Source organism: Narcine bancroftii, chromosome 9 (genome assembly GCF_036971445.1).
Source record: "Narcine bancroftii isolate sNarBan1 chromosome 9, sNarBan1.hap1, whole genome shotgun sequence".
In the NCBI taxonomy this organism is placed as follows: domain Eukaryota; kingdom Metazoa; phylum Chordata; class Chondrichthyes; order Torpediniformes; family Narcinidae; genus Narcine; species Narcine bancroftii.
Window position 1 is genome coordinate 63,126,539 of NC_091477.1, and position 26,680 is coordinate 63,153,218.

Consider the following 26,680-nt stretch of genomic DNA (forward strand, 5'->3'; position numbering starts at 1 on the left):
GGACGGGAGAAGCCAGAGGGTCATGGTGGATAATTGTTTTTCAGATGTCCCAAACATTATGCTTCTCTGAAATGGCACAACTATGTATAAAAATTGCTGTAATTTCTACATGGTGAAACCAAAATGTATACCAATAATCTTTAATAAAATCTGGAATGTGCACTTTAATCACGTGAATTATTTGATAATAAATTGTAACTTTGGAGCACAGGGACAAATAAAGTTTAAAAAAAAGTGTCTGTCCCAAATATTACGGAGGGCACTGTAGCCTCTTCCCACAGACTGTGAAACTGATGAATGGTATCCTGTAACCGAGTCGATCACCCCAAAATGTATATATTTATTTCAAGTATTATTTTTGTATATATGTGATTATCATGTTCTGTGTATTGTGAGTGCACTGTGGTCCAGAGAAACGCTGTTTTGTCAGGTTATGTACACACAGTCAGACTGAATTTGATCTAGTTTAACTGTCCATTATATACTGTATATGCTGTCATATAGGACGATCCAAATCTTAAAAATGTCACCTTAAAATCAGGGGTTGTCCGATACAAAGAGTATAAAATTCCTACCTTAACGGCGAAGTGTCAACACCACCACCACCATCTTCCCACCGGCTCCAACGCAATCCCGTGCATGCAAAGTCTCAATGGGGTCCATCCATCTGGTCCGACTGTTGGCTCTGTACAAGCTTTAAACAGCCTGTTACAGCCAGACAGTGGTTTATTTTAAAATATCCAAAAAAAATTTAAGCCTTTAAATGATAATTTATTGTTAAAATGTTGTGATTTGGCTTTTATCAGCATCCACTGGTCAGCGGTAAGAGCCAGATTTGGGGTTGTCATATACAAAAGATATTACTCAAAAACAATATTTTAGGTGGAAATTTTGGGGTCCTCCTATACATGAGTTGTTCCATACAATGGCATATACGGTAGTCTGATAACCAGAATCTTTCATATACTTCACAAAGTATTATGCCCAAAATTGAACTGAGTTGTCAAACTGGCTTTGATCTGTTTTCTATTGGTATTGTGTAACTTACCAATTTGCTCCTCTGAGAGTTTAAATTCCATATACTCTATTTACTCTTTGGCTAATGTGAATGACTAAATTCAATATAAAAAGAACTGCGATGATACAATTCCATAAAAGAATGAGAGATGTAATGGAATATATATTTGGGAAATAAATTGGTAAAATTAGAGTAGGTTACATTTTAAAACAAATCTTATTTGAAATATTGAAGAATTCATATTCAGTGGACTTTACAGAAACTATGGAGAATGCTATGCACATTTCACAAGTAGGTGCTAATTGAAATGATGTCATCAAATTAATCTGTGTTGAACATTTTTACAAAACTTCTGACCTTTTTGCAAAGTGCACAGAAAGGTCACTCCTGAGAAGTTTGTTTACCTAAAACAACAGATGGGAGCAAAAGACTAACTAATTGTTTGCTGGAGAAGGTGGGTTTTCATTTTGCAAGTGAGAGAGTGACATGGGCTTTCTGGCAGTTGGAGAGAGAGGGGGTGGAGGGGGGGAACAAGCTCTCTCAGCTAGTAGCCACTTTCAGGTGGAGTCGCCTGGAGAATGCAGCTCTGGAGCAGGCTGCAAGTGTCTGTGAAGAGACGTTCAGGTGGCAGCGCTGAAGGAGGTGTTCTGCCATCTGAAAGGTCTGAAGTGGGGACAAGGGCCACAGAGCAAAAGCCGGCTCCTGAGTCTGGGCAGGGACAGCAGTCTGACAGCTCGCCTCCCTGCTGCCCAACAGCCCCCTCCCCGCTGCCTGACACCCCTCTCCCCACTGTCTGACAGCCCCCTCCTCGCTACCTGAAGCCCCCCGGCGTGGGACTTCAGGACTGGGGCAGCCAGCAGGGGAATACGGGGCTGGGGCGGTCGGAGGGGGGAAGTACGGGTCTGGGAGGCTGGCGGGGGAGTTCGGGGCTGGGGAGGTTGGTGGGGAAGTACGGGGCTTGGGCGGCTGGCGGGGAACTGCGGGACTCGGGCCACCAGCGGGGGTGTACAGGGCTGGGGTGGCCATCCCGCGAATCCTGACTTATTGAAAGCTCTCACCTTATTTAGTGGGATTTTATGTGCATGCGTAAGTCCCGTAGTCCCCTGCCTGCCGCCCCAGCCCCGTAGTCCCACGCCGGGGAACTGTCAAGCAGCAGAGAGGGTAGGTTTCGGCAGTGGGTCTCAAGCTGATTGTCAACAGCCTGCCTGCTGCTTTCAGGTACAAAGGGGGATTCTTGGAGTAGGATATTATACCTATAGGAGAAGGGTTAGGTTGGTCAACCTCCTGCCCAGGTTCTCCACTTTCAGGTGACCACCTGACAGCCATGTAGGAGTACAATAGGCTGCTTTACAGTCGGGTATTGTGGCCACCTGAAAGTGGTTAATATGTGTGACACTGAAAGCAGCTGAACAGTACAAGCCAGGAAGCTTGTTGGAACTGAAAAAAAGCTCCAGAGTGGCAGATGGCTGGAAGTGCGATCTGCCTGATGTTTCTCTTGGAATAAGAGCCTGAAAGAAAGAGAACCCTGAGGGGGCAAGTTTCATCAGCAAGACATTGAGGTGACTAATGGTGGTACCTCAGTTGTGGAAATCCTGGAACAACAAATCTCTGCAAACCCTACGAGAACTTTCCTGAGCGGTAAACATTTACCTTTCGAGCACCAAAGCCTGGTGAACTTTATAAATGTTAAATTCTGTGCACAGTGTAAGAATTGCCTGCAACTAGAGAACTTGGAAGAATGAGAAGTGAGATTGAACTGTGAACCAAAGAACTTTTCTTAAATTTACACACATATCACATACACGTGCGCTTAGAATTAGAAGGGATTAAGTTAATAGAGATAAGTTAAAGTTTGATTTTGTTTTCATGTTTAAAGATAATTAAAAGCAATTTTTGTTTAAGTAACTACTTGTCTTGGTGAATATCTATTGCTGCTGGGTTTTGGGGTTGTTTGGGCTCGTAACAGAGATTATACAAATGTATTTGTAATCCCTGGTTTGTTCTCTCCATGCTCAACTTTTAAAATTTAACCAACTCCATGTTCTATGTACATCTACAGTAAAATCTGTGGTGTCCGGCACCAATGGGGATTAGCAGATGCCTGATAAGTGAATTTCCTGGTTGCTTGAGACTGCATGTTGCATGAATGGAGAACTAATGGTGAGCCCGCCAATTTTAAACTTCCATATTTTTCACCCATTTATTTGCTGCAATTTTTTTGCTGGTTGGTTGAATTCCGGATAACAGGGATTTTACTGTATTACCTTTCATTGTTTTAATGAATGTTATCATCACAGCCCTTTTTGTGTTGCATTTCTTCTCTGATTTGATTTCCCACATTCTTCAGACCATGGTGTTCTGGACAATTCAATTTCAAGTTTATGTATTGAGAATGCAGAGGTAGAGGTTATTTTGCAGGTTGACCCTACCCAGTTTGTGGATGGGCAGTCATTTAGCAGGATTGCAACTCATGTGGAGTTCTATTTTTTTTGCTTTTAGAAACCCTGTGTCTACCTATGGTCCTGTCAGCATTCAGCCACTACTCATTCTTTCACATGGCAGCAAACATGTACGTGTTATGGAGTTTCTCCTCCAGCATCGTATCACTTCTTGGGCAAGAGCAGTTCATGGCTGTTTATCTATCAGCAGGTAGCATACCTCTACAACTTCTCATCTGTGGAAAGAACTCAATCATTATTCATTTGAATACTTTATATTTTTGGGCTACAAGTAAAAACAAATCTGTTGGATTAGGAGACTAATGTGTACAACAGTTATTTGGATCCTGAGTGAAATTCAGCTGTGAAAAGATAACATTGAAAGCGGGTGCCTGTTGGATTTTACTTGCTTCATGTTCGGAAGTGTGAAATAGTAAAAGTGCCCCTGTACAAAAAGGTAATATCAAATTCTTTACACACCAGCAGAAGAGATTTGTAGTTGAAGATAAATCAATAGATCAAGAAGGTCCTGATGTGGAGCTGAGATGGAGCATATGGGAGAGGTATTTGTTTGAAGACTGGATTGTTTGGGAGTAGGAATGGGGCTGGGTTAGATGGATCATCATCTATTACAAAAGAATATGAGAAGAAGCTAGACAGCCCTGATTGATAACAGACAAGTCATGGTGGTGGATCCTTGAAAAGGACTATTGGGATTAATGAGAAATTTTGACATCGCTGTTGTTATTCAACATGTATTTTTAAGTATTGCAGTGAAATTGTGATTCTCGTCTTGTAACCCATCCCCATATAATGTATTCACTGAAGTAGAAGGGTGGAGTTGGTGTGAAAATGTTATCCTTTGTATAATATCTATCAGCTTATGTCCTGATAGTTTTCTTTGTCCAGTTTGTTGCAATATGTTCCGCTTTTATTAAACAAATATTCTCGATATATTTGTGAGTGAATATGTTCATTATTTTCTGTCTCTTTGGTCTTTCTAGGGGTTATTTCCACATTTTCTAGTTATTTATGTAAAACTGCCACTGGTCGATTAGGAGCATCTCTTGGAGCTGTGAGTATCCTGTATATTTTTATTAATCATCAATGTGTTGCTTGTCAGTATACTGGTGCAGTTTAACTATGAATAATTGACCCTCCTTGCCTTTGCCACTATCCATGACGAGCCAATCTGGGGGAAAAAGAAACACAAGGCGGCACAATTAGCATAGAGATTAGCTCAAGTACAAGTGCAACTGGACGAAACAGCATTCTTCAGTCCTCGGTGTAAAGACATGCATACACATATATAGACATAGCACACATATTTACAAGCGATTTATATGCAGTACAGATATAAAAAATAAATATGGTTAAACACAGAGTCATGAAAGGATTGTATGAGGAGTTCATCATTCATTCAGGATTCTCACTGCATGCTGGAAGAAGCTGTTCCTCACCCTGGTGGTGCTGGCTCTGATACTCTCTTTCCCAATGCCAGTAGCTGGAAGATGCTGTGTGCAGAGAGGTAGGGGCCCTGATTGATTTTGCGTGTCATCTTCAGATAATGAAACCGATAGATCACATCAACAGAGAGGGTGGTGAAAGGGAGGTTCCAGTGATCCTCTCTGCTGCTCTTAAGGTTGTGTGGATTGTCCTCCGATCCAGTGCTCTGCACGCAACCATACCACAATGTGATGCAGCCAGCCAGGACACGCTCAGTAGAGCGCCTGTAAGAAAGTTGACTGTATGGTGGCTGGAAGTCTTGTTCACTTCAATCTTATCAGGAAGTGTAGTCGCTGTTGCACCTTCTTGACAAGGTGTGACCAGGATAAGTGGACTCTAAGAAACTTGGTGCTCTCTTCTCTCTCCGTTACAGAGTTATGGATGTGTCGTGGAGGGTGGTGGTCCCTTGACCTCCTGAAGTCCACATCATCTCCTGTGTCTTGTCCACGTTGAGGCTTGAGTTGATATTCTCGCACCATTACATAAAATTTTCCACCTTTTCTCTAGTGTGACTTATCATTGTTGTTGATGATGAGGGCAACTACTGTCATGTCATCTTGAAACTTGATGACTCTGTTAGAATTGGACCTGATGTTGCAGTAGCGTGAACAGGAGCAGGCTGAGTGCACAGTCTTGAGGTACACTGAATTAGCATCACGCTATTACAGTGCCAGTGCCTGAGATCAAATCTATAAGGAGTTTGTATGTTCTCCCTGTGTCTGCCTGGATTTCCTCCAGGCACTTCTGTTTCCTCCCATCCTTCATAAACCATAGAACACTACAGTATTGAAACAGGCCATTCAACCCTTCTAATTCTGCTAGTCCCACTGACCTGCACCCATTCCATAGCCCTCCAGAACTCTCCCATCCATGTACCTAACCAATATATTCTTATAACCTAAGAGTGAGCCCTTATTTACTATGTCAGATGGCAGCTAGAACCATGTTCCCACCACTCTGAGTGAAGATGTTCCCCTAAACCTTTTCCCTTTCCCCCTAAAGCCACGTCCTCTTGTATCTCTCCTAATCATAATCTTAGATCGAATTCTTGGTATTTTCAGAAGGGGAGGGTGAACAGCCAGATGTTGTGGTCCATGTAGGGACCAATGACATGGGTAGGAAGGATGAGGAAGTCCTGCAAAGAGAGTGTGGTGCAAAGTTGAAGGACAGGTCCTCCAGGGATGCAATTTCAGGAGAGCTACCCATGAGGCTAGAAGTAGGAAGTGAATGCAGCTAAATACGTGGCTAAAGTGATGGTGCAGGAGGGAGGGCTTCAGGTTTCAGGACAATTGCGCTCTGTTCCAGGGAAGGTGGGACCTGTTCCGATGGACGGTTTGTCCCTGAACTGGAGGGTACTAACATCCTTGCAGATAGATTTGCTTATGCTGCTCCAGGGGCTTTAAACTATTTTGTCAGGGGGAGGGGAACCAGAGTGTTAAAGTAGATAGTGAGGTGGAGGAGGATAAAGGTTGTGCGAGGACTGCTATCAAAGGTTTGTACATGATAGAAATGTTATCAGGTGTATTTATTTCAATGCAAGGAGTATTGTCGGAAAGGCAGATGAGCTTAGAGCATAGATTGACAAGTGGAATTATAAAATTATTGCTATTAATGAGACTTGGATGCAAGAGGGGAAGGACTGGCAGCTCATTGTTCCGGGGTTCCATTGCTTCAGACATGATAGAAGGGGCAAATGAAAGGGGAAGGAGTGGCATTGCTAGTCAGGGAAAATATCACAGATGTACTTAGACAGGACAGCCCAGAGGGCTCATCTACAGAGGCCATATGGATGGAGCTGAGGAATGGGAAAGGTGAGACCACACTGATAGGGTTGTATTATAGACCACCCAATAGTCGGGGAGAATTGGAGGAGCAAATCTGTGGAGAGATTTAAGACCAATGTAAGAAGCAGAACGTTGTAATGGTAGGAGATTTTAACTTTCTCATATTGACTGGGACTCCCATATTGTAAAACGGCTGGATGGCTTGAACTTTGTCATATGTATTCAGGAACGTGTTCCAAATCAATATATAGAGGTACTAATGAGAAAGGATACAATACTTGATCTCCTATTAGGGGACCAGACAGTTCAGGTGACAGAGGTAGGTGTAGGTGAACATTTTGGGTCCAGTGACCATAATGTCATTAGCTTCAGGTTAATTATGGATAAGGAGTTGAGTCCACGAGTTGAGATTCTAAATTTGAGAAAGGCCAATTTCATGGACATGAGAAAGGATCTAGGAAGAGTGGATTAAGGAGCATTGTTTTCTGGCAAGGATGTGTTCAGTAAGTGGAAGGCCTTCAAAAGTGAATTTTTGAGAGTGCAGAGTTTGCATGTTTCTGTCAGGATTAAAGTTACCAGGCAGAGGGAACCCTGGTTTTCAAGGGATATTGGTGATCTGGTTAAGAAGGAGAGAGAGGTGTAGAGCAAGTATAGGCAACAAGGAGCAAATGAGGTACTAGAAGAGTATAGAAAATGCAAGAAAATACTCAAGGAAATCAGGAAGAAGACATGAGGCTGCTCTGGCACATAATGTGAAGGTAAACCCGAGTAAAAGAAAGAAAAATTTTAAATTTTTAAATTAAGTTACAAAATTGGTCCCTTAGAAAATCAGAGTGGTTATCTATGTGTGGAACCTCACAAGATGAGAGATTTTTTTTTGCATCAGCATTTACTCAGGAAACTGGCATAGTGGATAAGGAAGGGAGGGAAACAAGCAGACCTGGCATAGAACATATAGAGATTAAAGAGGAGGAGGTGCTTGCTGCCTTTCAATGAATAAAGGTAGATAAATCCCAAATATCCCAATCCCCAGGTGTGGTGCCAGAGGATCTGCGGGAAACTCTTGTTGTTTTGTTGTTCAAAAAAGGCTCCAAAGGTAAACCAGGGAATTACAGGCCGGTGAGCCTAACGTAGGTAAATTATTGGAGGGTGATCTGAAAGATCGAATATACAAGTATTTGGATAACTAAGGGCTGATTAAGGATAGTCACCATGGCTTTGTGCGTGATAGGTTGTGTTTTTTGACCCCGTCCATAAATCTTCGTCTGCAAAGCCAAGCCAAAGAGACCAAGAGAGTAGATGAAGGAAAGGCTGTGGATGTTGTTGACATGGATTTTAGAAAGGCCTTTGACAAGGTCCCACATGGAAGGTTAGTTCAGAAGGTTCAGACACTAGATATCCATGGAGAGGTTGTAAACTGGCTGAATGGGAGAAGACAGAGTGTGGTAGTGGATGATTGGTTCCCGGGCCTGTGATTAGTGGTGTGCTTCAGGGATCGGTTCTGGGACCAAAGAACATAGAGCATGGAACAATACAGCACAGTTCAGGCCCTTCGGTCCTCGATGCTGTGCCAACCCATATATTCCTTCAAAAAATATGAAACCCTCCCTACCTCATAGCCCTTTATTCATCCATGTGCTATCTAAGAGTCTCTTTAATGTTTCCCAATATTTCAGTCTCCACCACCATCCCTGGCAAGGCATTCGAGGCACCCACAACACTGTGTATAAAAAAAACTTACCTCTGATGTCTCCCCTAATCCTCCCTCCCTTAACTTTGTACACACGGCCTCTGGTGTTTGCTGATCCTGCCCTGGGATCACCCTATCTATGCGTCTCATAATCAAGACATCTCTTATCCTTCAATGCTCCATAGGGAAAAGTCCCAGCTCTGCTAACCTTGCCTCATGACTTATTCTCCAATCCAGGCAACATCCTGGTAAATCTCCTCTGCACCCTCTCCAGAGCTTCCACGTCCTTCCTGTAATGAGATGACCAGAATTGAATGCAATACTCTAAGTGCGGTCTTAACAGAGATTTGTAGAGTTGCAACATTTCCTCTTTACTCCTGAACTAAATCCCTCTACTCATGAATCCCAAATTCCCATAGGCCTTCTTAACTATCTTATCAACCTGTGTGGCAACCTTGAGGGATGCATGGATTTGGACCCCATGGACCCTCTGTTCATCCAAACTCATAAACAACTGACCATTAACTGTGTACTCAGCCTTCCTGTTTGTCCTTCCAAAATGCATCACCTCACATCTGGATTAGAATCCATCTGCCACCTTTCTGCCCAAATCTGCATCCCATCCATATCCTCTTGTAACCTTCAACAGGTTTCAGCTCCATCCACAACTCCAACCTTCATATTATCTGCAAACTTACTGTCCCATCCTTCCGCCTCTTCATCCAGGACATTTATAAAATTCACAAAGGAGGGAGGGGTCCCACAACAGATCCTTACGGCACTCCACGAGTCACCGACCTCCAGGCAGTATACTCTCTGCTTTCTTTCTACAAGCCAATTTTTTTTTAATCCATGCAGTTAATTTTCCACTGATTCTGTGCCTCATGACTTTCTGGATGAGTCTCTCATAGGGGACCTTGTCAAATACCTTGCTAAAATCCATGTCAACCACATCTACCGCCCGATCCTCATCAAATTTTTTTGTAACCTCCTCAAAAAACTTAATTAGACGTGAAGCTCAACCTTCCCTTCACAAAGCCATGCTCACTATCCTTGAGTAGACTGGACTTCTCCAAATGCTCATAGATCCTATCCTTAAGAATCTTCTCCATTAGTTTGCACACCACTGACCTAAGACTCACTGGTCGATAATTCCTAGGATTCTCCCTATTATCTTTTTTAAACAAGGAGACTATATTTACCATTCTCTAATCCTCTAGCATCCCCTGCAGCCAAATAGGATTCAAAGATCATAGCTACATCCCCAGCTCTTTCTTCCCTCATTTCCCGCAGCAGCCTAGGGTACATCGCATCCGGCCCCGGGGACTTAGCAATCTTGATGTTTTTAAGATCCAACATTTCCACTTCCTTAATATCCACATTGTCCAGCACTCAGGCCTGTTCAATTTCGACCACACTGTGATCAAGGTCCTTTTCTCTTGTGAATACTGACACTAAGAATTCATTTGGGACCCTCCCAACCTCCTCCACCTCCAGGCACATGTTGCCTCCCTTATCCTTCAGCGACCCCACCTTCATTCTCGTCTCATTCTTCTGTTTTTCACATATGCATAGAATGTCTTGGGGTTCTCCATAATTCTACATTCCAAGACCCTCTCATGCCCCCTTCGAGCTCTCCTAAGTCCTTTCTTAAGCTCCTTCCTGGCTACAATGTACAGGCACACAATCCTTTATCCGGACATCTAAAATCCAGAAAGGTCCAAAAACCGGCTTTTTTTTCCTGGTTCTGTTACAGCGGAGAGAGAGAGAGAGAGAGAGAGAGAAGTGCGACTAGGTTGGGCAGGGGTTGGGGGGGTAGAGACAGCAGCGCAACTCAGTGGGCGGGGGGGAGAGAGACGGCAGCACGACTTGGGTGGGCGAGGTGGGAGAGAGATGGCAGCGTGACCTGGGGAGGCGAAGGGGAGAGACGGTAGCGCGACTCAGGTGGGCGAGTGGGAGAGAGGCACCAGCACGACTGGAAGGGGGTGGATACGGCAACACAATTTGGGTGGCCTTAAATCTGGGGCAGCTGGCTTTTGTTCTGAAATCCGGAAAACTCTGAAATTCGGAACACATTGTCCCCCAAGGGTTCCAGATAAAGGATTGTGTACCTGTACTTTTCATGAGCCCTTCTTATTTTCTATATCTGATTTATGCTTCCTTCTTAATTTTAACGTTGCCTGACCTGTTTTGTCACCCATGGTTCCTTTTTCCTTGTCCCAGTGGGACAAACATATGTTGAACCCTGCATAAATGGTCCCTAAACTTCCTCCACATTACTTCTGTGTTTTTACCCTTTACTCTTGCTAGTTCCTGCCTCATCCTTTCATAATTAGTCCTTCCCCAGTTAAACAGTTTGACTGTTTATATCCTTTTCCATAGCTATGTTGAAGCTCAGGGAGTTGTGGTCAGTCTCATCAATAGTTCCTCCTCCACCCCTCCCCCCCAACCCCGTGAGGTCCGCCACCTGACCAATTTCATTCCCTATTACCATATCCAGTATGGCCTCCCCTCTAGTCGGCCAGTCCATGTACTGTGTCCAGAATCCTTCTTGTGCACACCTGAAAAATTCAGTCCCATCTATCCCTTTTGTAGTTAGGAGGTGCCAGTCAACATTAGGGAAGTTGAAATCACTCATAACTACAACCCTGTATTTCCTGAACCATTCCAAAATCTGCCTGCTTATCTGCTCCTCAGTGTCCTGAGGACTATTTGGGGGCCTATAGACTGCTTCCAGCATGGTGATAGCTCCCTTCCTATTTCAGACTGCCACCCACACTGATTCAGTGGACACTCCCTCTGCAGCATCCTCCCTTTCTATAGCTGTGATACTATCCCTGACCAGAAATACTACTGATCCATGCTCTAATTCCTCCCCTTTATTCCCTCTGACTACCTGTATGACCTCTGATTTCCTTCCCTTCCCCCCCCCCCCCCCCACTCCCCCAGCCCAACAGCTCTAGCAAAACTGTCCAGCAGGATATTGGTCCCTTTCCAGATCAGGTATAGTCCATTCTTTTTGTACAGGTCAGACCTTCCCCAGAAGATATCAAATGATCACAAATCTGAACCCCTGCCCCTGCATCAACTGCTCAGCAACACATTCATCTGCCACAAATTACTGTGTCTACCGTTTCTGGCATGTGGCACAGACAACAATCTGGAGATTACCACCATTGAGATCCTGCTTTTTAACTTCTTTCCTAACTCCCTGTATTCCCTCTTCAGGACTTAATCCCTACTCCTATTTATGTCATTGGTCCCCACTTGGACCACGACATCTAGCTGCTCGCCCTTACCCTCCAGAATGCTATGGACTTGATCAGAGATGTCTCTGACCCTTGCAGCTGAGAGGCAACATACCATCCAGGAGCCTCGATAATTGTTCACAGAACCTCCTATCCACATGTCTAACCAATGAGTCCCCAATCACCATCGCACTCTCTTCTCCCCCCTTCCCTTCTGAGCTGGCGGCCAGCCTCTGTGCTAGAGATGTGACCCCCTTGATGTCCCTCGTAGGTTGCCCCCTCGTCCCCCATTATATGGGGTTTGTAGGTTAATTGCTATATTTGAGGGTGGGTACGGGATTGTGGGCTGGAAGGGCCTGTTACCGTTTAATATGTTTATATTTAAACAAAAAGATTTCATGGAAGTAAAGGTTTCATAAGTTCTGCAAGTCACCTCTTGGTTGTTTCCACTGTTTTTCTAGCCACACCATTTTTTAATCCATCTATTTTAAATTAAATTGTACTGACTGATTCTTGTTTATCGGATTACATGTCACTGGCCCTCCTAAGGTTTAAAGCCTCCAATGTTTCCGTTCCACGAAACTATCATCTGGTTTTTCCAATCCCTTAATTAAACTTCTTGATTCAGATATAATTTTAGCCAGTTGTCAGGAAAGTAATTCAATGATTTGGGCTCTTTCTTTTCTGGTGCAGTCTGCATTTTGTTGTTTTTGTACAATGGTGTAAAATTTTGCAGAGCAGTGAATGACCAGTGAGTGTGATTCATCTGTCTGAGCTGATCTCTCAGTGAATGTTTCCATATAAAGATTCCCTGGTCCCTGTTGTCATGGTGTTGCATTTGTCACACCATGTGGTACTGGTATATACCCCATAGGTTCTCTGTACCTATTCACTTTATCTTTAATCCTGACAGGAACATATAAACTCTGTAGTCTCAAAATTTCACCTTTGAAGGTTCTCCACGTACCTCACACATCCTTGCCAGAAAACAACTTATCCCAATCGACACATTCTAGATCCTTCTCAGTTCCTCAAAATTGGCCTTTCTCCAATTTAGAATGTCAACTCAAGGCTCAGACCTAACCTCCATAATTAACTTGATCACTGGACCCAAAATGTTCCCCTACACCTACTTCTGTCACCTATCCTGTCTTGTTCCCTAATAGGAGATCCACTGGCAGAGTGTTTCCAGCTGCATGGGGGATTATGGGTAACAAAGAAGGCCATTGCTCCTGCCGCGAGCCAGTGCGGGGCTACGGTGACCTCTGAGCTCAGCAGTACTGCACCCCTGCTGCCGTGTGGGCAGTTAAATGGGGAAGGGGGCAATGGACTGTTGGATGGGGTGGTGACAGACAGATGGCCAGGGGCATGGTGGGGTGACGGACAGATGTCTGGGGTTGGGAGGGAGGGACAGCGGGAGCGAGGCAGTCAGATGTTTTGTGAACAGTCTGCAGTTCCGTTTAGTCTGCAGGCTGGCCACAAAAATGTGTAAGGTTGCTGGAGTAAAATTCCAATGGGAATTAATTTTGATTCCTGCCCGGGACGTTTTACACAGCCAGAGTTGTAGGAATTTTCCAAGAAATTCCTGTTATGTAGTGGCAGTGCAAAAAGTATATTTGATAAACAGATGTCATCTACTGAAAAAAATGTCACTTTTTGGAGGTTGCCAGTGTTCAGAATCCTGGATAAATGGTGAGGCACCTGTATTGCATTCTCTCTAGTTGGTACCTCAATATATTGATTTAGAAAACTTTCCTGAACACTTTTGACAAGCTTCCAGCAATCCCACACTCCCATTCCTGTTTAATGGGAATAAGAAATGATCCATCATTCATGAAGGTGATGGCTCCTAACCAAGTGACATTTTCAGAACTGTCTTCATATCCTTGATGTCCAAACACCCATTGATCTCTGTTTTGAATGAACTGAACGACTGAGCCCCACGGCCCTTCCTGGAGGAAGAGATGTCCCCCGAGTGAAATCAGGCTAATGATATATTTCAAAAGTTTTTGTTGAAGGTTGTGGGAAGCTTTGGGCACACACCCAGTAAATATTCTTCGAGTGCTGTCTGGAGCCAGGAAGGCAGGCAGAAATTTTCATCACTGATATTGGCTATTTTGCAGTTTAAATATTGACTATTGATGAAATGTTTTTAAGTTACTGTTTTGGGTTTTTTTTTCTTTCCAGTCTGGTGCAATAATGGCTATACTTGCTGCAGTTTGCTCCAAAATGCCTGAAGCAAAGTTGGCCATCATTCTACTTCCCATGTTCACCTTCACAGCCAGCAGTGTAAGTATTGGCTGCACTTCATAAATTTACCAATTTGCTTTGCCTGGTGTTTATTTAAGTTGAATGTCACATTATACTATGTTCTTCCATGAGCAGGCTAGCAAGTCAACTCTTGACATTCATACGAAGTAGGATAGCAAGAGCTTAGTAATAGTTGCATTGAAAAAAGATCAATTAATACATATCAAGGATAGCACAAGAGAATTGTGGAGTTTATGCATGTCTGATTCTTTGCCTGTTGGTATGCAATTTCACACTTTTGAATCTTGGAGGAAAGGTGGGGGAAGGGAATGTGGCTGAGTTGTGTTGGATGCTTCAATATACTGATGGCTTTCCTTGGCTGTGGGAGATGTTGATGGAGTCAATGGAAGGGAGGAAAGTTTGCTTGATGCTCTGAGCTGCATCACCACTCCTATGCCACATTGTTCACCCATACAAGCTGTTAAATGACGGAGGGGACGTGCCAAATTACCTTTGACTTCTAGGACATGAGTGGGCTTTCTTGACCATCGTGTGAGCATGATTAATCCAGATCAGGTCATTGGAAATGTTCACTCCCAGCTATCCACTATCTCCTCTTCAGCATCATTGCTGTGGATAGGGATTAACCTACCAATCCCATACATTTTGGAGGGTGGCAAGAAACTTGAGCACCTGGAGAAAACCCACATAGGTCACAGGGAGAATGTGCAAACTCTTTTCAGACGGGCAGATTCAAACCCAGGTTGCTGGTGCTGCTATAACATTGCCATAACCACAATCTGGCATCCTAGCAATTTTAATGATTCACTATCTCATCTTAGCAAAGTAGTATTCAAAGTCAGGACCTCTGGGCTGTTACTTCTCTGGGGTTATAACATAATGCAGCATATCTATGCAGAAAGGATTATTTAATGCATTTTAAAAGTATAATGATAGCAGTCAATCGATTTCAATGCACTTGCTGTACACAGCAGTATATCCTCTTAAAATTGTTCTACATAATGAAAACAAAGGCATGTGAATTAGAAAATAATTATTTGATGTTATCCTTCAATCAGCACCTCACAATGTGCCACTGACATAGCACTGTGTTGTTATTTAAATTTAAATATACAATAATATAACAGGCCCTTTTGGCCCACAAGTCCGTGCTGCCCAATTACACCCAATTGACCTATAACCATTGGTACATTTTGAGCAATAGGAGGAAACCGGAGTCCCCGGGGAAAACCCACGCAGACACAGGGAGAAAGTACAAACTCCTTACAGACAGCGCTGGGTTCAAATCCCAGTCCTGATTGCTGGCGCAATCACCCATGGTGATGTTTGCTTAAAATATAAGATGACAAAAAAGGAATAATTTCAGACCTTGTAGATTGTTTTCATTTTTTTAAATGCAGCTTTGTTTTAAGCTACCATGGGTTACAGTTGAGATAGCTGAAAATGTTCCTTAAATAAAACTTTTTTTCCTCTTTCCTGTTCTAGGCTCTGAAAGCAATTATTGCTATTGATTCAGCGGGCCTAATTCTGGGATGGAGATTTTTTGACCATGCAGCTCACTTAGGAGGTGCACTTTTTGGAATGTGAGTCTCAGATTACTTTAATTTGCTTTAAATCCCGTTGGAAGAGGATTCTTCCACCAACGGTGACAATAAAAAATATGCCTCTTCATGCATTCAAAAAATATTGGTTTTAAAAATAGTGTTGGTTAGTCTAAAATAATAATCTAAATGTCTTTTAATTTTAGTGAATTTTCTGTCAAATAAAAATGACTTCTGGGGTGGTTGCAACTGTCAGTTGGTGGTCAGAGAAAAGGTAGAAACATAAAACACTACAGCACACAAAGCAAGCCATTCAGCCCTTCTAGTCTATGCCAAAACATAATTCTGCCAGTCCCACTGACCTGAACCTGTTCCATAACCATCCAGACCTCTCCCATCCTTGTACCTAATCAATTTAAACTTAAGAGTGAGCCCACATTTACCACATAAGATGGAACTCTCTGAGTGAAAAAAGTTCCCCCTAGACTTTTCCCCTTTAGCCATATCCTCTCACATTTATCTCTCCTAATCTAAGTGAAAAAAGCCTACTCACGTTTACACTATCTTTACCTCTCATAATCTTGTAAATCTCCATCAAATCTCCCCTTATTCTTCTTCACTCCAAGGAATAAAGTCCTAACCTGTTTAATCATTCCTTGAAGACCTGGCAACATCCTAATAAATGTTCGCTGCACTCTTTCAATTTAATTGATATCCTTCCTGTAGTTTGGTGACACAGTACTCCAAATTTGTCCTCTTATACAACCTCACCATAACATCCCAACTTGTGAATTCAATACTGTAGAGAGTGCACGACACGAAGTGTGCAAAGAAGACACACACACCAGGAGTTGAAGTCGAAGACTGGTTTATTGCACTGGCAGCTCTGCTTATATTCTCTCCCACCACTGACTTTGAGAATGATGTCACAGCAGCGCCGATCTCCGACTGGGTAGTGTTCCCGCTGTTGCTCACTGTTTCCTGCCATGCAGGTGGTCACCCGAGACGAAGGTTGTTGCTCCCCACAGGATCTGCATGGTTGCCGTGTTCATTTTGTGTACTGAGTCGCATCCCGGTTGGTGGGCTGCTACATGACCCCTCCAACCCCCCCCCACCCCCCCCCCCGAACCGGCGATTGACATGGTTTGCCATGTTCAGTGGCCTACTTCTGCATCGTGGAGCTGCGGGGATGTGCTGGTTTGAGGCAGTTGATCATGAAACCCTCTTCCTTTCTGCTGATATCTAGGACATGTGAACTGGTTGTGCCTAATTACTTTATACAGCTCCTCATATAGCCATTGCAGAGGTGTTCAGTGTGCCCCCCGCTCCGAACGAAAATGTATTGTTACGAGCCCAAAGGACCCCAAAACCCAGCAGCAATAGATATTCACCACGTAAACAAAAGTTGTTTTTAATTATCTTTAAACATGAAAACAGAATCAAATTTTAACTTATCATTATTAACTTAACTAACCCAACTTAACCCCTTCTAATTCTAAGCACATATGTATGTAATGTGTGTGTTGTTACAAGATCAAACCAGCAACCACAAAGAAGGCATATCACACAGGGGTAAAGTAAACAATTACTTTATTAACAAAAAATTCACCTTCATACTTTAATTTAAAATCCCCCCTTTTATAACGATGCCCACTGGTTACTATGCAAATTGCTATAACAGTGTAAAACTGTGCCCCAGCCTAAATATAACATAGCAATTAAAGTCTAAGTTATATTTCCAACCACCCCATAGAAAAACTTAGACACAAGACTCACAAAACTTTGATCTCAACTGAATCAAAGATCATAAACAAAATTCAGTTTGTTTGGTAAACTGATCTTTAAGAGAGATCTTTAAGATCTTTAAGAGAGAGAGCGCACAAAATTCAAAGTTGTTCTCTTGTGTTGCTTGAAGAGAGAGGAACCACTGCCTTGGTCCAGATCCTTCTGACTGCCTTCGGAATGTTCATCCTTTTTAAAATGTCAAACATTCTAAACTGTCCTCTGGACCATGGCTCATGCTCTGGGCCTCCTTCCACTCCACAGCACCACCAAGTGGTGGTTTATCGTCCAAGTCCAGAAATGTTTTTCATTTTTCTGCACATGCTCAGTCCATCTCCCAACTCTCATCAGTCCACCTTCACCTTGGTTCTCTAACTGTCACTTTTTAACATAAAACCACACAACACATAGGCTAATACACAACACAGAACTCTGTAACAGTGTAAATTTAAGAAAAGTTATTTGGTTCACAGTCCAATCTCACTTCTCATTCTTCCAAGATCTCTGGTTGCAGGTGGTTCTTATACTCTGCATACAATTTAACATGTATAAAGTTCACTATGCTTTTTGGTGCTTGAAAGGTAAATGGTTACCGCTCAGGAAGGTTCTTGTGGGTTTTCAGAGAGAGATGTGTTGTTCCAGGAGTATCACCACTGAGGTACCACCATTAGTCACCTCAATGTCTTGCTGATGCATCTTGCCCCATCAGGGTTCTCCAGTTGATTTCTCTTGGCTTGTTACAGCTTTTTGTGTCACACACACAGTCCAATCTGCCTGGCAGCATGTCCTCTCTCTCACTTACAAAAACTTGTGACCTTCTCCAGAAAACAATAGGAGTTTGTCTTTTGGTTAATCTGTGGTTTTAGGTGAACAATAACCTCTCAATGTCCTTTCTGTAAAGAGGTATTCGGAGACGCCCTGTCTCTTGCTGTGGCTTTTAAAGACAATAGTCCATTCATTCACTTCAATTAACAGCCACTTGTGAAATTTCCATAGCATTCTTCATAACTTCTGTAAAGTCACTGTGAATATGAAATCTCCAGTATTTCAAATAAGATCTGTTTTAAAATGTGTATGTAATCTTCTCTACTTTTCCCAATTTATCTCCCAAAAATATTCCCAAATATTCCATCACAGTACTCACAGGTCTCTTAAGTCTTGGTGACATAGGTTTTGGCCTGGCAGTGCGGCAGAGGCTGCGGAGGTGCTAGAGTGCCCAGTTTTTCCCTCCACTTAGTTAGCGAGACCATGGGGTCCTCGGGGCCCCTTAACAGCGGCCAAGAACTCCCCCGGTATCACCAACGATGCGCTGTATTCCATCTCGGCTGCAGAGGTGTTGAAGTCTTCTTTCAGTGCAGTGCAGATCCCCAGGAGAATCCAGGGAGACTCATCTGCCCAGTTCGGTCCCTTGAGTCGAGCCATCAAGGCTGCCTTTGGTGCCTGTGGAACTACTCCACCAACCCATTGGCCTGAGGGTTCTCAGCTACTTGGCCAGAGCCCTGAAGTGGCCAGAGGTCATATGCTTTGGAACTCCAAACCTTGACACCCAGGTGTTAATTAGTGCCCTGGTGTTGGTGGTTGTGTCGGCCAACGGTCAATCATAGTGAGGAGATATCTTGCTCCAGGGGAGAACGGCAGTGGCCCTACAATGTCAATGTAGACCTGGCTGAACCTACGCCATGTTGGCTCAAGAGTCTGGTGGGGGTGTCACCCTTTGACTGCATCTGCACTTTGGACGTCTGGTCTTGCCCCACTGACTTACCCCACTGACTGCCCTGCTTTTGGAGGTCATGCCAGACAAACCTACTGCCCACCATTTTAACAATAGTCCTGATGGCTGGGTGCGCCAGGTTGTGTACTGCGTCGAAGACCTGTCGCCCCCATGCTGCCTGCACGATGGGCAGGGTTTGCCGGTGGAGACGTCGCAGAGGAGCGTCTGGTTCCAGGACCGATGGCGACATCCTCCAGCTGGGATCTCAGGTTCTTCCTGCTGTGCCTTGGTTATGGGGGAATAGTCTATTCCCTTGGACAGGGCCTGGGTGGACTCGATCGAGGGGTGGGACAGTGCATTGGCCCCCAGGTTGGTTTTACCCATGATGTGTTAATGTCCATGGTGAACTCAGACATATGTTAGAGGTGTCGCTGCTATCTGGCTGACCATGATTTCAACACTTTGTGGGAGGCAAAGGTTAATGGTTCCATGAAGATCCTGAATTGCTTACTTTCCAAAACATACCTTGTGCCTGCCTGCCAGGTACAGGACCAATAGTTCCCAGTCAAATGCGCTGTATTTGAGTTCGGGTGGCTGGAGGTGTCTGCTAAAGAAGGTCAGGGGCTGCCATTGCCCTTCGATGAACTGCTCCAGGACATCCCCTACCGCTTTGCTGGAGGTGTCTACTGTGAGGGCGGTTGGCACTTCTGGCCTGGGATATACTAGGAGGGTGGTGTTGGCCAGCAGGTCTTTGGTCTTTTAGAATGCCTCCAAGGCCTTATTGTTCCAGGTAATTACCTTACCCTTCCCCGCCAGGAGCATGATAAGGAAGCGCATAATGCAAGCTGCTGCCTGTATGAATCAGTGATAAAAGTTAATCATACCAGTGAATTCTTGCAGCCCTTTCACTGTGCGGGGCTTGGCAAAATGCCGAACGGCCTGTACCTTTTTGGGCAGGGGTTTCCCTCCATGTCTGTTGATCTGTTGATCTCCATGTCAATTGTTTCCAACCCAAACTGGCACTTAGTCCGAATTCCTGCAGCCAGGCGCACAATTGCATCAGGTGGGCCTTTGTTGCGGCTGGCAATGAACGCAAATGGAGATCCAGACCCACCGCATCCATCAACCTCTGGAAGATCTGTGCTGCATTCTTAAGTCCAAAGGGCTTTCTCAGGAATTCAAAGAGTCCAAAAGGGGTAATGATGGCGATTTTAGGGATGTCATCGGGATAGACCGGGATCTGATGATAGCCCCTGATGAGATAAACTTTTGAAAACACCCATGCCCCTTGTAAGTAGCAGGAAAGTCTTGAATGTGGGAAATGGGGTACCTGTGGCAATAGTTACCTCATAGCCTTCACCCTCCTGCTGCCTTTGGAACCATGTGCAGGGGGGAGGCCCAGGGGCTGTCGGAATGCTGCACTATCCCCAGCTCTTCCATTTTTTAAACTCCTCCTTGACGATGGTGAGCTCAGGGGGAAGGCGCCATGCCTTGGCGTGGAGCGGAGGGCCCCCCAGTGAGGATTTAGTGCCGTACCCCGTGCTTTGGCATGGCAGCAGAAAATTGCACGACAATTGAAGGGAACTCCGCTAGGATCCCTGTGAATGCATTGTCAGATAGCGTAATGGAGTCAAGGTGAGGGAGCATGTAACTTGGGGTATGGTTTGAAAAGTCCTTGTTTGCACCAATCACCACCCTTTAAGGTACACCAGCAGGCAGTGGGATTGCAGGAAGTCGGCTGCCAGGAGCAGTTGTGCCACCACCACAATTGTGAATCTCCATGTGGACCAGTTGCTGCTGAAGCGGGGTGGGGGTGGGGGGGGGGGTGTGGTGTGGGTGATGAACGTATATTTGCTTTACTTTCTCATATGGTGGTGCTGTTCGCTGCCATCAGTGCCAGGTCTACTTTGCCATTCTGTGTGTCATATGGTGAGGAGGGGAGGACACTTATTTTAGTGCCGGTGTCCACGAGGAAGCACTTTCCTGTCAGAGAGTCCCACACATGGAGGGGGCTGTCATGTTGGCCAAATGCCGCAGCCATTAACGATGATGTTTCCCTGAAACTCACAGGGTGGGCGTCATCGACAGGCCCTGTTTCCCATGTAATTGTAGCAATACTGTTCGGTTGGGTCGGGAGTCCACTTGCCTCTCTGTTTGCTGTGGCCTTGTTGTCAGCTGTGTGCGGGGCCTAGCAACCTGCTCCACCAAAGGCGCCCTTTTCTTTCTTCGCTCTTCAGAGCATGTCCACCCAGGCTGTGACTTTTCTGGGGTCACTGAAGTCATCGTCAGCGAACAAGAGTCAGATATCCTCAGGCAGCTGTTCCAGGAAAATCTGCTTGAAGATTGTTTAAGATTTTTCCCATCTTGTGAGGCTCCACACATAGATGACCTCTCTGATCATTTAGGAGACCAATTTTGTAACTTATTTTTTTTTTTTAAATTACCATCCTTTAAGCACACTTGTAGAAACCCTTCAAGTTTACCTTGACATTATCTGCCAGAACAATCTTGTCTTTTTTTTGCCTTCCTGATTTCCTTTTGTATATTTTCTATATTCTTTTAGTACCTCATTTGCTCCTTGTTCCCTATTTCTGCTATACACCACTCTCTTCTTAACCAGATCGCCAATATCCCTTGTAAACCAAGGTTCCCTTTGCCTTTAATCCTGACGGGAACATACAAACTCTGCATTCTCAAAATTTTGCCGTTGAAGGCCATCCACTTACCTAACATACCTTTGCCAGAAAACAACCCTCTGACTATTGGGTGGTCAATAATACAACCCTATCAATGTGGTTACACCATTCCTCAACTCCACCTTTGTAGACAAATCCTCTGGGCTGTCCTGTTTAAGCACAACTGAGATATTTTCCCTGACTAGCAATGCCACTCCTCCCCCTTTCATCCCTCCCCATCTATCACGTCTCAAACAACAGAACCCCAGAACATTGACCTGTCAGTTCTGCCCCTCCTGCAACGGTCTCACTAATAGCAATAATGTCATAGTCCCACATGCCAATCCATGCCCTAAACCTGTCTGCCTTTCCAACAATGTTCCTTGCAGGGATGAGGGAGGGAACATGTGCCTGAAGACACAGGAGGTAAGAGAGGTCCTAAATTAATACTTTGCTTCAGTATTCACCAGACAGAGGAACCTTGGTCAATATGAGGTCAGTATAGAACAAGCTTATGTGCTGGAGGATGTTGATGTTAAGAAAGAGGAAGTGCAGGATCTTCTTAAGAGCATTAGGATTGATAAGTCCCTGGGACTGGACAAGATGTACCCCAGATTACTACAGGAAGAGATTGTTGGTGTGTCCTAACTGGCCACATTGGAGGGACCAAAGGATTGAAGAATGGCCAATGTCATCCACTTGTTTAAAAAAGGACATTGGGAGAATCCTGGGAATTATAGACAAGTGAATCTTGCATTAGTGGTGGGCAAACAATTGGAGAGGATTCTTTGGGATAATTTACAAGCATTTAGAGACCTATAACCATTTCCGGGATAGCCAGCATGGCTTTGTGAAGGGAAGGTCGTGCCTTATGAGTCTAATTGAATTTTATGAGGAAGTGACAAAATAAATTAATGAAGGTAAGGTCGTGTATATGGATTGTCGCAAAGCAAGGACCCCCTATAGTGGACTCATTCAGAAAGTAGAGAATAGTATTGGATGGATGGAAAGTATTCTGCCTGGAGATCAGTGTTCTGAAACTGCTGCTCTTTGTGATTTTGTTTACAAAGAACTGGTGGAAGAAGTGAAAGGATCAGTCAGTAAGTTTGCAGATGACACAAAAGCGAGAAGGTTGTCATAGGTTGCAACAGGATATAGACAGGATGCAGAAATTAGTGGAAAAGGAGCAGGTGGAGTTCAGTCTGATAAGCTTGATAGAGTATTATGAAGGCTTATGGCAGGGATGGCCAAACCTGCTTCATGATAAATTTAACAATAATATTCAGATGTTTGACAACTGCAAGACATGAAAAAAATACATACACATTTTACTCTTGCATATTTTGATACAAAAATTTTGTTTAAAGAAATACATGATTGTAATAATGTTTTTGTTATTTTAAAACTGCTCATTTGTATTAGTTTCAATAATCAAAATATACACGTATAGTGGCTCCGATAGCTAAGTGGGTTAGATCACTGGCCTTGTAAATCAGGGGTTGCGAGTTCGTTCCTCACGGGGCCCTCATTTCTGTGAGGGGTGCTGGACAAAGTAAAGTGGACAAAGTTAAAGAATTTAATCGACATTACATTCTAAATGTAATATTTACATGACAATAATGGAACCTTTACCTGTACATACAAAGTGTTTTCAAAATCCTGACTGATTTTCTGTGGATATCTCTGCCCAAGGAAGCAGTAGATGCTCCCTCATTAAATCTATTTAAGATACAGTAAGATAGGTTTTGGCATTGTAGGGGAATTAAAGGTTATGGGGAAAAGGCAGATTTTGGTCTACAGCCAGGTCAGCTGTGATCTCACTTGAATGTGGGAGCAGGCTCAACAGCCAGATGGATGATTCCTGCTCCTGTTTCAGATGTGTTCTCTTTGGGAACGCTACTGCCTCTAGTCTCTGCAGATACCTGCACCAGTGCAGTGTCCACAGCTGAGCGCATGATGTGAGATGCAACTTGATTCAAAGCTGTCTCCTGCGGCAGGACAAGGCCAGGGAGCCCACAGTTCTGCTCCTCCTCGTCCCACCCTCTGTTGTCCTCTTCTCAGTCGCCGGGGGAATGGGGAAGCAGCTGCTGGGAGTGGAGGCTGGAGTATGAAGCGGTCTAACCTCTTTGCTGCCTGGTGCTGATTCTCCATCTGGTGGGGTCACGGCTTGCCCATGGCCCTGACAAGACTGCACTTCTTCACTGTGATTGCAGTGGGTCCAGATCTTTACTTAGATAATTCTGTTAATTCTGGCCATGATCAACCTCTGTGAGGTTGGGAAAGTTTACGTTGTTGACTGGATTTATATAGTTGGCACTGCATCATGTTCTTTGCCCAACTGAATGAGAAAGTAAAGCAAATACATGTTTAAAAAATATATTCCATGTTGCATTTCTTTAGGCCTCTGTTTTAAAAAAAAATTAGTTGGCTGGAGACCAAGACAATACAAGTTGTATCACTGGAACATGAAACGAAACGTATTGCCACAGTTAAACACACAATCCGCTGTTTTGAAATAGCGTTTAGTTTTGTGTCTGCCACTTTTTGAAGCAAGAATTCACAACAATGATTCACCCGATTGATAACGTGCACCATGTTTACCGGAGATGCAACGTTGGACAAATGCAACACAAATCTTCCTCTCACTCATAACTGTGTCTTTGCCCAATCATAGAACTCAGTATTGCAGCAATATGGAATTTTACTACTTTCCATAATTGCAGGAGGGACTCTCATTTTAATGCTGAATCTGAAATTGTTTTGTAATGGGATGAGGTAAGTTGGATCGAAGTGGGTGCTCCAGGTTCCTCCACATTGTGTCAGGCTAGATTTGAACTTGGCTGCTAGTAACTGCTACAGACATTTCAGTTCCCCCCAGCTGAGAAGAGCACTTGTGTCCCCAATACACTATCGCTGATGGATTTTGTAAAAAGCAGAGAACGTTAGGAGAACAAATGCATGAAAATGGGACTAGTTCAGATGGGCGTTTTGGTCAGTATGTAAGAGTTGGGGTTTAAAGGGCCTGTCAGCATGTAAGAGTTGGGGTTTAAAGGGCCTGTCAGCATGTAAGAGTTGGGGTTTAAAGGGCCTGTCAGCATGTAAGAGTTGGGGTTTAAAGGGCCTGTCAGCATGTAAGAGTTGGGGCTTAAAGGGCCTGTCAGCATGTAAGAGTTGGGGTTTAAAGGGCCTGTCAGCATGTAAGAGTTGGGGTTTAAAGGGCCTGTCAGCATGTAAGAGTTGGGGTTTAAAGGGCCTGTCAGCATGTAAGAGTTGGGATTTAAAGGGCCTCTCAGTATGTAAGAGTTGGGGTTTAAAGGGCCTGTCAGCATGTAAGAGTTGGGGTTTAAAGGGCCTGTCAGCATGTAAGAGTTGGGGTTTAAAGGGCCTGTCAGCATGTAAGAGTTGGGGTTTAAAGGGCCTGTCAGCATGTAAGAGTTGGGGTTTAAAGGGCCTGTTAGTATGTAAGAGTTGGGGTTTAAAGGGCCTGTCAGCATGTAAGAGTTGGGGTTTAAAGGGCCTGTCAGCATGTAAGAGTTGGGGTTTAAAGGGCCTGTCAGCATGTAAGAGTTGGGGTTTAAAGGGCCTGTCAGCATGTAAGAGTTGGGGTTTAAAGGGCCTGTCAGCATGTAAGAGTTGGGGTTTAAAGGGCCTGTCAGCATGTAAGAGTTGGGGTTTAAAGGGCCTGTCAGCATGTAAGAGTTGGGGTTTAAAGGGCCTGTCAGCATGTAAGAGTTGGGGTTTAAAGGGCCTGTCAGCATGTAAGAGTTGGGGTTTAAAGGGCCTGTCAGCATATAAGAGTTGGGGTTTAAAGGGCCTGTCAGTATGTAAGAGTTGGGGTTTAAAGGGCCTGTCAGTATGATTTGCGTGAGTCAGTGCTGATCTTGTAACACAACCTGCCAGGTTGTTATAAAATTAACAGCTGTTCTGGCTAGTTTTCTTTCAAATTATTGTAATGCAAATATTGCCAATTAATAATACTGTATTATGTGGTATACACTGTTACAAGTCCAGAGGACCCCAAAACTCAGCAGCAATAGATATTCACCAAGACAAAAAGACAAATGGTTACTTAAACAAAAATTGCTTTTAATTATCTTTAAACATGAAAATAGAATCAAACTTTAACATACCACTATTGACTTACTTAATCTAAATTAACCCCCTTCTGATTCTAAGTGCACGTGTGTGTAAGTTTAGAAAATTATTTGGTTCACAGTCCAATCTCACTTCTCATTCCTCCAAGTTCACTGGTTGCAGGCAATTCTTATACTGTGCACAGAATGTAACATTTATAAAGTTCACCAGGCTTTGGTGCTTGAAAGGTAAATGGTTACTGCTCAGGAAGGTTCTTGTCGGTTGAGAGAGAGAGATTTGTTGTTTCAGTACATCCACAACTGATTACTTTTTAATCAGCCACTCCAGTGTCTTGCACCCTTCACCTCTTTCTTTCAGGTCACCACAGAGTTTCTTTTTGTTTCACTATTCCAAGTGAAACATTAGATAGCCAGTCCTCTCCTTTTGCACGAACCACAAGGGCTTTGAGCAGGCCATCTTCCAAATGGGGTTTTCCACAAGCTTGCCAGCTTGTCCTGTTCTAGCTGCTGTTGCTGACTGTAACACTATAGAAGTGAACACTGTCTCTCTCTGTTTCACACACATACACAGAGCCGTTTTGACTCTGCTTGCAAAACCACATGACCTTCTTAGAACAGCTCCAGACAAAAGGCAGCTCTGACCAGCTCTTTCATCTATTGTCTTTTTGTAAACAACAATCCATTAGTGAAATCACTTGAGCACTCTTCAAAGCTCTTGTAAAAGCTGTGGAGCCGATATGTCTAGCATTAGCAGAGCTCCAGTATTTCAAATAAGATCTGTTTTAAAGTGTTTGTATGTAACCTACACAAACCTTTCCCAATTTATTTCCTCAAAATGTATCTATATACTCTGTCACAACACAAAAAAAAATGGTTTAAAAGTTAGACCAGAAAGTCTGCAGATAATGTGATCACACAATAT

The 26,680-nt window shown here is 43.9% G+C and overlaps 1 protein-coding gene across 4 annotated transcripts in view; it reads left to right on the plus strand.

The window, feature by feature from the left end:
- Window positions 1-26,680, plus strand: part of LOC138743704 (presenilin-associated rhomboid-like protein, mitochondrial) — a 52,572-nt gene that overhangs the window by 23,449 nt on the left and 2,443 nt on the right. For 2 of the 4 annotated variants that reach the window (XM_069899321.1, XM_069899322.1), the window contains 4 exons: window positions 3,518-3,667; window positions 4,461-4,531; window positions 13,872-13,973; window positions 15,441-15,538. In XM_069899321.1, the coding sequence (XP_069755422.1) occupies window positions 3,518-3,667; window positions 4,461-4,531; window positions 13,872-13,973; window positions 15,441-15,538 (421 nt within the window). The remainder of the gene's footprint in view (window positions 1-3,517; window positions 3,668-4,460; window positions 4,532-13,871; window positions 13,974-15,440; window positions 15,539-26,680) is intronic. The other 2 variants (XM_069899323.1, XM_069899324.1) reach the window with 2 other exon arrangements.